General features: G+C 39.7%; 1 protein-coding gene across 1 annotated transcript in view; it reads right to left on the bottom strand.

The window, feature by feature from the left end:
• Positions 1 to 6,288: 6,288 nt before the first annotated feature.
• The window catches only part of ZNF652 (zinc finger protein 652), a 50,546-nt gene continuing 46,023 nt past the window's right edge, over positions 6,289 to 10,811 (bottom strand). The window contains exon 6 of the mRNA XM_014833712.3: positions 6,289 to 7,505. Within this exon, the coding sequence (XP_014689198.1) occupies positions 6,994 to 7,505 (512 nt within the window). The 3' untranslated portion in view covers positions 6,289 to 6,993. The remainder of the gene's footprint in view (positions 7,506 to 10,811) is intronic.

Genomic DNA, 10,811 nt, shown 5'->3' with positions numbered 1-10,811 from the left:
AAAGAAGCTAAAGTACTTTGTTGCTCCCTTGTGGACAAAGCCAGTACTGCTGATGGAATAGACACACAGCCTGGGTCAAGAAATGAATAAAATATATATTCTAACCTGTAGAAGATTGAGAATTCATCTGATTTTGAGAGGCTGCATATATATCCTTGAGGATGGAAGTTCAGAAGTAAACACCAAAATTATGCCACACACTTTTCTTACTTTTGAAAAAATCAAATGAGTTGAATAATCAAGCATAGAAAAGATATTTGTAGGAGGATTAGAGATTCTAAAAGAATAAAATATTTCCCACCAACTTTCCAATGCAATTAAACACAGCCTTGAGTCTTTTGCAGGATGTAAGTTGGCGTCTCTGTCCTTCTGATCACAAGGTCCCTTTTCACCTGTAAAAGACAGGCAGGGAGGAAGCTGTGTTCCTTCAGAGGAGCTGGATATTCAGAAACAACTTGATCCTTTGGCACATCCAGTACAGAGACAGGCTCTTTGGTTGATCAAGACCAACAATGCAAGTGTCAGATTTCCTTCTGAAGTTAAGCAAAATTCAGCTTCTACCCCTTCTTGTCCCATCCTCATTTTCTCCATGTCCCCAAAAACGTTCTCAAGTGACTTATCCCTGATCGCACCAGAGAAGCTCAAATAGTGTGAAAGGAGCCTGGAGCTAGAAAGTGGAGGAGACCTTGCTCAGGGGCAAGGGCCCTCTGATACTTGGGCCAAACGTCTCCTATCACCGAAGACATGAAACGAGCCAACGGTGGGCGTCAGGGGGGCGGCCCCTCTGCGCGTGAGCACATGCGGCTCTCCACTGTCGTGCTGCCTGCGACTCTGGAGAGAAAAGCCACGGTTTCAAAGTGGTTACGATTAGGAAGCCAGTTACTTCCTAAAAGAGGCCAACTTCTAGGTCAATAATGAGGACTATCAAGGCAAATTAAAGCGAAAAGTATTTAAAACAACAAGAAACTCTTGTTCCTTATTTCTATAGAAATCTACCATTTGCATTTTGTAAACTAGTCTTCCCGTTCCAGCCAGTGAGCCCTTCAAATGTCTTGAATTTACCCATTATCAAACATGGCCAGTTCTCACAATTTTGCCGTCTCACCAATAACATACTCTTGCCAGACCAACAGGATTATGAATTTATTAACAGCTGCCTTCTCAGACTCCCACTTCATGTGGTTATTAGCTAGTCTTGAAAACCTGAGTATTAGTAGTATTAACTTTAAGGAAAGAGGAACAACATTTTAAGTCAGAAAGGAAAGATTTTGACTAAGGCCAAAATACTCAACTTAATAGCTTTCATTCACTTTAAAAAAATGCAATCCAATTTCCTAATTTTAGAGAGTTCTGTTTGTCTTCAGTTTTGGAAGAGAACTGAAAGAGAGCAGGCAACCTGTGCGAGGCATACACTTCAGTTCTGACTGTGAAATATTAGCCAATTGCTAAAACAGTTTCATCAATAAGGTGCTCGTATCATATGGAGAACACACTGCAACCCCCTTTTTATTAAATCCTTCATATGTTATGTCTCAATCTTATTTTTAAATTAATTAGATGAGAACAAGTAGGAAAGAAAGTAGCTGGAAGTCTCTGAGGGACGGGAGCCTAGGGGGCAGATGAAAAGTCAGTAAGGACTTCTGATAAACCCAGAGAGAGATTTTAAATTAATTTGACTACAATAAAATTATGGGTACAACCTTGCAAAACGTTTCTGGACGAGAGAAGCAATATAGGAACAGGGGATGGCAACAGCAGCATTCAGGATCCTGAATCAGAAAGAGGGGGCCTTCGAGAAGACTAAGATGAGAAACACAGGCTCACAAGAGACACTCACTGACCTTTCATTTTAAAAGAACTTCTAGCTTCTGGTGAAAGACAAGAAGATGAAGAGTAAGATAAGGATACAATCTTTCATCACTAAAGATACAATATGTGAAGAAATAAGATATAAATAAAAGTTAAAAATGTAATCTAAAAATGACATGGGGGAACAAAACAGAAATATGTTCAAAATTCTCAGCCAAGGTTTTAGCTAGTTTGTAGAGGCAACCCAATCGGAAAAAGGGTGAATTCCAATACTCACGGAGAATGAAATAATCAGAGGTAGGATTTAGAGCAGGAAAAGAATGTTCCAGGATGCTGGCTTTTTGAAGGCACTCAAGAGTAGAGTGAGAGAGACTGAAGCTGTAGTGAGATACTAGAGGATTAGAGGGAAGTGTATACTCACTTGTCTGTCAAAGGAAATAAAAACAAGTCCAGGGACATTGTGACAACACATATATTACCTAGTAACACACCGAGGAACAAGGTAGAAATCCACTTTATAAGTAGTTTCTTACAACAATATAGCTTCTACTTGGGGAACAAGAAAGAGAAGTTTGTTTTCCAGATACGCAACTCTGCAAAATAGTTTTGACTTAAATGAAGAATTTGATAAATGGTACATTATCTGGCTCTTTAAACAAATTTACTGAAGCTAAAGCTTCAAAGTTGGGACAACCAAGGAGTTTGATTTTCCTTTGAATCTTGCAAAACCTATCCTCTAAGACAAAAAGATCTGGTCACAAAGTCTATAAAAAGTCTGGAGTATAAAAGTATAGAACTATGAGAGTGGGTATGTCGATGGCAACTTTTATGGCTTCCATAGAAAGTGTAGAGAGGATCTCTAGTTTGCTCTATCGAGGTAGTGTCCAGGGTTGGAAGGTCATCGTCATTTAGTACAAATGCTACAGGTGACAGAAGCAGGCTAGCTCGGGTGTCATTATTGCGTAATGCCACTATCTCTAACGGCTAATGACCTTTCATGCCTGAAAAAATGATCTTTTGGGAAATTTCCTGTCTTGGTTCAGGCAAAGGAAAATTAAAACCCAATATTTGTTTGCTCAATTTTATAGCCTGAAGAATTCCAAGTGAGTAGATTTTTGAAATGGTGGATAGGTGACAAAACTCTTAAATGTCACTTATCCCCTTTTTCATTAAATACTTCCTGTACAGTCTAAAACAGCATCGAAATGTTCATCACGTGGACCAGCAATGTAACAAAAGTTGTCTCTTCTATACAGTAGCTCAAACAGAAGGGTTTCTCTAACTTTAGTTTTCCTTTCCTTTTTTTTTTCTCAAACAATAAAACCCCACCTATCATTCTGTGTTTCACTAACTGAAATCTGCAAGATGGAGTAAATATATATACACCTACAACGGATTTCTATTTCTGCTGATCTCCTCAAAATTTAAAACTTCCAGTGAAATCAAAAGTAAGCTAAACATACATATCCATTCAACAAACATAAAAACTGAAAAAAACTTTAAGAAGCAGAAAATTCAAAGTTTACAAGCATCTCTTCAAAGTATTTTGCCTTCAGTTAGTACACTAGGGACAATCAAATTATAGGGAGCACTCTAACCACAATGAAAAGGTACTTCCAACAAATGCAGTTTCTAGAAAGGTGGTACGACTATGGTAACGTCCATGCTCAGTCGTTAGTTTAGAACAGTTAATGTAAATGGTGGACTATAAACGTATGTGTAACTGATTTGCAAGGGTTTCTTTGAACTACTGTAAAGTTTTATGTGGAGACCTCCTTGCTTGCTAAAAATAAGACTCAAATCACAAACATACGTGGAAATGAAGCCACATGCCTTTAAACTCTTCATCTTATTTTCTTCATTCAAATTTAAAAATCTCACTCAGTCGGAGCCTACCTGACTCAATCTGAGAAAGCAGCAAGCAGCCTTTCATTAGGATAAGGAAGAGTTTCTATTTGAATGATAAGACTACGAGAAAAGAACAGAAAAATGCAATACAAAAAAAAGCAATGTCAACTCAAGAAAGTCCTTGGGAATTTTCCTTAAGTAGCTCTTAACCCTAGTAATGATACAAGCCTTTCACCACAGTAAAATTAAGGAATGCGAAACCGCCTCAATCTGACATGTATATAATGCTGAAATGTGGCCTTTGTTGTCTTTAAAAGACTTGTTTGAGTACAGATAAGGGCTGAGAAACTGAAAACTCCTCCAGAGTTCTTTTTTCATAAGCAGAGAGCAAGTAGGTAATAAGTTCTGACGACGTCACGGGGTGCTGTACTGTATGTGGGAGGGAACACACCACATAACGCAACTTTCATTTTGGCAAAGGACCCCAATCACATTTTCAACCCTGAGTTTGAGTCTTAAGCATGTTAAACCTGATGCACATGAATGTTTAAGGCTTAATCCTGCAGTTCTCATATTCAGAAGTGTTAATGTTACGGATATTCTTAACTCATTTCATTATTCATATGTGATATGACACTGATGAGGAGTCATGTTCTGAGCAGTCTTCCTGAAGACCACAGATCCCAAGACAGGGAAGGTATACTTATCTAGGAAAAAAAAATTGCAAGGTTCCAGATTATTCCACAAGACATTTCATTAAGAACTGTATTGTATGACAACGCTGATTTAAAAAAAAATAATAATTCTTTTTTGCTTCTGTTAAGGGTGGTGGTGATTATTTGCTTAATACTGGTTTTCCTATGTAGCAGATATTCTCTTATGGCTATATTCACTTGAATGAAAAATCAAAGATGACTACCTGAATTTTCCAGTGTATAATTATAGTACACCTCATAAATGGTTGATTCAATGGTCTCAAGTCTAGAATTCAGAATTGCTGCCTGATATTGTAATTTAATTAGGACAAGATAAGGTATAACCAATTAACTAAGCTGCAATTTACATCTTTAAAAAAATCATTTTAATAGTACAGGCTTGGCCATGAAATAATAATATGCCTACATAAAGGTATAGATCCACAAACTTGTCATGGAATGCACAGGAGACTGGGAGTAAGGGGGAGCAGCCACTAAAGATATAACAGTCATAACAAGGAATTAACTTTCCTTATTGGTTTGGGTACCGGGGTGTTCAAAGAATGTGTATATATATATATATATATATATATATATATATATTTAAAATGACATTCTTTAGAAATTACATCCAAAAACAGGAAGAAAAGTATATGTCTTGAGATACTTTTCTGCCTCATTCCAAAATTTTCCTATGCTCATTATAAAAGACAAAGGCAATAATCAAAGGAAAAAATTTGGAAATATTAAAGCAAAAAGCTAGCAGAGAATGCGATATTTTTAAAATAGGGACTAAACCTCAATTGAAAGAGTTCCATTTTTTCCTACCACAGAGCTCATTAGCTGGAAAAGTGCTTGAAGTATATCTGCACATTTAATATAAAAAATTAAAAAATAAATAAAAGCCAGGGTTCTGATTCAGGCAATGATTTAAGAGCCTGAGGAGAGAAAACTAAAGAAACTTCAAGATTAAAAAAATAGAGAGGGAGGGAGGGAGAGAGAAAGTAGGCGAGCTTTGGAACTCAGTTCTCTCAGATGAAAAAATACAAAATTTTTAGCTATGCTGAGTCCAGATAAATTTGATCAGTTAAACATAACCCATATGTTAGCCCTTCTCTTCAGCCTTTCTATAATAAGCTCCTGATTTATCGTGCTCTTTAGAAGTTCCCCAAACTTGAAAAAATGACGTGCCTAAGGGTACTGGGGATGCTGCTCTCACCACCCAGCAATGCTGCTGTCATGCAACTATCTGCAGGGGACGGGGCAGCAAAATGCAGGAGCTCGCCTTCCCTCCCGACAGCAAACAGCGCAGAGTGGTGGACACATCCACTGATCTCAGAGACATTTTAAAACTCATAACCAATTTGCGTTCTCATCCAAATTTCTCAGCCACCATCCACAACATCATGTTTGTGATTTTAGTGTGCTATTTTTTGAAAACAATTCTAGAAAAATAAAGCAACCTCAAAAAGAGCAGTGTATTATGAGACTTCGATGTGTCATCCCATGAAGATTGGACACGAACACAGTTCTGAGGGAAGTGAGAGTCAGACGTGACGGAGATGAAACAATCTCCATCACTTCCTCCTCTTGACAGCGACTGGCTTTCCCCAGATTTTCAAAACATGCAAGCTTTAGGTGACTGCCCTGGAAAAGGCCCAACCCTCTGCAAATGATTCCACTGAATGGACCAACTGAACCAATGAAACATGGAGGACAGAAGCATGTCAGTGAGCCTAACAGACACTTGAGTGTTAAGTAGAGATTAAAAAACTACCAAGGACTTATGCCAAGTTCTGAAAGCAAAACCTCATTTTTGCAGTAACCTGGTCTGGAGACCCTCCCAGATACATCTAGTCTCTGAAGCACCTTTGAGTTGTACGGATGTAAGAATAACTTTGAACTACAGAAGTTATATGCATCTTTAAGAATCACATTTTGATGATTATAAAAATTTTTTCTATTTTACAACATAGGTCCAGCTACACTGAAAAAATTACACCGCTTATTGAAATACATTTCATTTTAGAAACAGACTACTAAAGAAGTCTATACAAAAACTCTAAAATAATTTCTGTAGTAAAATAAAGAGTGCGTTAGGAGAGCTACACAAAGAAGAAAATTTCTGTCTTTCTCTATAATGCTTGATATACTGTGAAATGTGGCTAGCTCAACTCTGAAGCCAGCACCAAAAGCTGAAAAGAATTCATTACGATACACAGTGATACAATTAATGCTCTGGATTAATCTCACAGCCTTCCCGATTAGTACAAAGGAAACCGGGCCTGTCCCCTCTTTGAGGAGAAGTCCAGGATATAAAAGCAAGCATACCTCATCAGCTGATATGAAATTATAAAATTCCACAAGTCTGAGTATCTGAAATTTATAAAAGTCACCAGAAAATGCAAGCACATTGGGCTTTAGTTCGGTGGTTCCCCTGGTTTGGACGGCAGCCCCTCTGTGAGCTCAAGGTGGTCTTCTTGTTCATTCCCTTGGATGCGTTGATTCCCCAAGACAATGACAAAGCTGTTGGTGGAGGCCGAGAAGAGTCCGACAGCTGCAGAAAGGCTCACCAACTCCCTCTCTGCAAGCTCACATGTGGGCACACGACACGTGGAGAACACACTGAAGGAGACGGATGTTAATGATGCTGTGCTGAACTGTTCTTCTCTGCCAGGTGCCGAAGAAAGTTGTCCTCACCCTGGCCTCTGTGATTTAAAGGCTCGCTCTTAAAGAGCGCTGGAGGTGGGGGGAGGTGTGGGACCGGAGGGATAGGAAGGTGGTGCGGGTGGTGAGGGTGTGGGTGGATGTGGAGGTGAGAGAAGGAGTGGGGGATGGGCCGAGGGGGAAGAGTGCTTATAGGATTCATATTGATTGGAGGAGTTGGGGTTGTGGGTGTGTTCACCACAGAAGGAACTGGGGTGGCTGGGGAAGTTGTAAGTGGGATCTGGACAGCAGGCGGCACATTCACGGGGCTGGTCACCCGAAAGCACTTCTCCTTGTGGGCCTTAAGCATGTTGGAGAAGCGGAACCGCTGGCCACACACATCGCATGGATAGGGCTTCTCGCCTGTGTGAGTTCTGCGGTGCCTCTTCATGTTGGGGCGGCTGGTGAAGCTTTTGCCACAGATTTCACAGATAAAGGGTTTCTCTCCTGAGATGAACACAGACACAAAAAAATGATTAACATACTGGGCGGTAATTATGTGCTCATGTTACTCTCCGTATTAAAAACGGAGATTACCACTCCTTTCCCTTATGATATCTTATACTCTAAGAGTCATAGAAGCATCTCCCAAAGTTGGGACTTAAATAAGAGCGGACACAAGTCAAACTTACATACAACCTACCATTTGGGCTTGGTTAAAAAAAAAGGAAGGCCCCTTCAGGAATGATCCTTCCTGTCCTACATGAAGAACTGTTCCAATGGCTTTCCTGTGCTCAAGGGAACTAAAACCACAGATGAATCTCTGTCTCTACATTTAGGCAAAGTTAATCTGTAAGCAATTTCTGACATTTCAACCAAAAGTAAGACTTTGCTGAAAATGTCCTGTGGAACAAATAAGTCTCTTCATGTCCACTCACACATAATCCTTAGCATGTGGCTCGCTCTTTGGTACCAGACTTGGAAAATACTGGGCTGACTCACCCCACAACACAAATTTCACACTGCACTGTTTCTCCACGGGAGTGCTGCTGGCATTTCTGCAGACAATTCTTCATTATGTGGGACTATTTGGCACATTTGAAGAGCACTCAGCACTCCTGGTGCCAGCCTACTAAATGTCCCCAAAAGACTCTGACAACCAAAAACGTCCCCACACCATTTCCAAATGTCCATGCGTGTGGGGAGGGTTGGGGGAGGGCTACTCTTCTGGGTTGAGAACCACTGGGCCAATGAGTCAAAAAGGAGACAGAAATCCCACAGTTCTAAGGGTAACTTAGGGAGGAAACTAGCTTTGGGTTCTAAAGGTTCGATTTTTTTTTGAGGTAACACTGGTTTATAACACTATATTAATTTCAGGTGTACATCACTATATTTCGACCTCTGTATACACTATATCATATTCACCACCAGAAGTCTAGTTTCCATCTGCCACCAGACAAAGGTCTCCCCATTTATGCCTTCTGCCCTCCTCCCACCTCCCTTTAAGGGCTTAATCTTTCAGCCTCCTAACTTTCCTTCAGACTTATCACTTAGTTCCATGCTATGTCTGTCTGGTTCTATACCCAGGCTATAGGGGGGAAACAAAATGATTTTTGAACGTACTTGTCCATTAATCACTTCACATGGACTGCTGTGGTGAGGTGTGGAGTACCACGCACGTGTGCCTCAGTGGCCACACGCTTGGACTTATCCACCCCTTCCTCCGTTCTCAGCGTGCAGAGCTTGTGTCTTTACTGTGGCTCCTGCTACAAGAGACTTTGCTCTCACTTCACTTACTGCCCCCCGTCTGTCTAACAGATGTCCTTATTCTACTCTGGATAACAGAACTACTGTGTACTGAGTCTCACTGTGCGCTCGGCACTGTTCTAATCACTTACATCTAGGAACCTTCGGTGATCCTCACGGCGACAAGCCACAGACCACAGACAGTATAAGGCAGGTATGTTATTATCCCTATTTTACTGATAAAGAAATTAAGAAACTTGCCCAAGGTTCTACAGGGCGTGGAGAGCCAGGATTGAAAACTCTGCAGTCTGGCTCCAGAGTCTGCGCTTTGACATGGAAACCATAGCGTTTCCCGCCTCAACACCCTGTACATTCCTGCATACACAAAGGGATGTTATTTCCTTGCTGTTTTCCTCCACTTTGGGACCCGTTCTTATACTAGCAGCAAACACCTGTTTACCTGTACCTAGTCGTTATTTCCTCTCTCTGCCTTTGCAAACCGACATCTCTTGTTGCCCTCCTTCCATAGAAGCCAGAATAGCCCACGCTTCCCTGAGAGACTGGATTAACAGTCAGGAGGGAGCCGTTTTCTCCAAAATCACCAGGACTATTTTCTATCATATTTTTGTTCTCTCTCTGCTTTTCATTATTCAGTAACTGCCGCTGCGAGGATCTTCACTGTGATTCATACTCATCCTTCTAGATAAGTTCTGTGCCCAGCTGTTTTCCTTCCTTTTAATCAGTTTCCTCCAACTACCTTAAAAACTTCAAACTACGTTAAACGGAGTTGACTAAGTCAATTATGGTATACCTATCTAACGGAAAGTGCCATTAAAAATTTATAATATTTTTACACTTTTATAAGATTATTATACTTTTATAATAAGTATAGAAATGTAACAACATGAAAATCTATAATCTATTAAGATTACAGTCTATTAAGTAAACAAGCAAGCTATGGAAATGTACGCAGGGAATTATCCACTTTTAATGAAAAATATAGAGAGAAAAAATATGGAAAGAAATATAACAAATGTTACCAGTGATTATCTCTAGGTAATGGGATTATGAGAGATGTTTTACTTTATTGTTTATGCTTATATGTACTTTCTGTTTTTCTAAAATAAACATGACTTACAGTACAATAAAACGTTTTCAAAGCACACCTGCTTGACAACCTATCCACTCCCTGGACCCCTCCCACTTTGACTTTCCAGAATTAGTATTCTTCACTCCCAACAGCCCTAGGAGACAGCGCCAAAGAACCTAATCTTTGAATTATTAGTCTAACGTGAGCCAACACTCTACAGCTGATTCACTAGTCACTTCTTAGGTGCACTAGACGCTTTATCTGCAAACGGCATGTGTTCATTGAAAGTTTACTGAATGTATGGACACTTAACTTTCTGTTATGTGCTCAGATCTCTCTAATCATCTCTCATTTGTAGCCTTCTAGGCTATAATGATTTGCCATAAAAGGACCAAAAACTCTAACTGGCCTACCAAAAACCTATGGATTCAAATTAAAATGGATCCTTTTCACTGCTTAATAATCTTTTACTCATTTCTTGATGTCTTACTAAATTTTCCACATTTGTTTTGCCAGATGTAAAACCACAATCTCACCTACCTCTAACTCTCATTATTCATTAGGTCCCATCTCCTAATTGTGCTAATAATTAATGTTAAAATTTCCCTGAAACTTCAAGGTAAGATTACAATGAGGCTATAATAAGGAAAAATCAAAATGTAACATTTGAAATCAACCACCTGTACAATGGCCCACTTTAAGGAGGAGCAGATAAATGGGTGGCTGAGAGATATACTAACAGTTAACTCCACCAAGCTAACTAGAAAAGGGCGTCTATCGATACATTTGAAGATATGACCTGCTACATATAGATAAGGCTAACCTGATTGTAAGAAACTGTATTGTAATGAGCCTGAAGAAAGACCGTTATAAATGAAGACAGAGAATCTGCAGGGAAGATAGAAAAGAGCGAGGATTTGGCTAGTTAGTTGTCTTTTGCACTGTTCAAGGGAAAAAGCAATCTGGCCAATGAACAC

The sequence above is a fragment of the Equus asinus genome, chromosome 13, assembly GCF_041296235.1.
Source record: "Equus asinus isolate D_3611 breed Donkey chromosome 13, EquAss-T2T_v2, whole genome shotgun sequence".
NCBI classification, from domain to species: Eukaryota; Metazoa; Chordata; class Mammalia; order Perissodactyla; family Equidae; genus Equus; species Equus asinus.
Note: the sequence above shows the minus strand (reverse complement) of the source record. Positions and strands in the feature narration are given on the sequence as shown.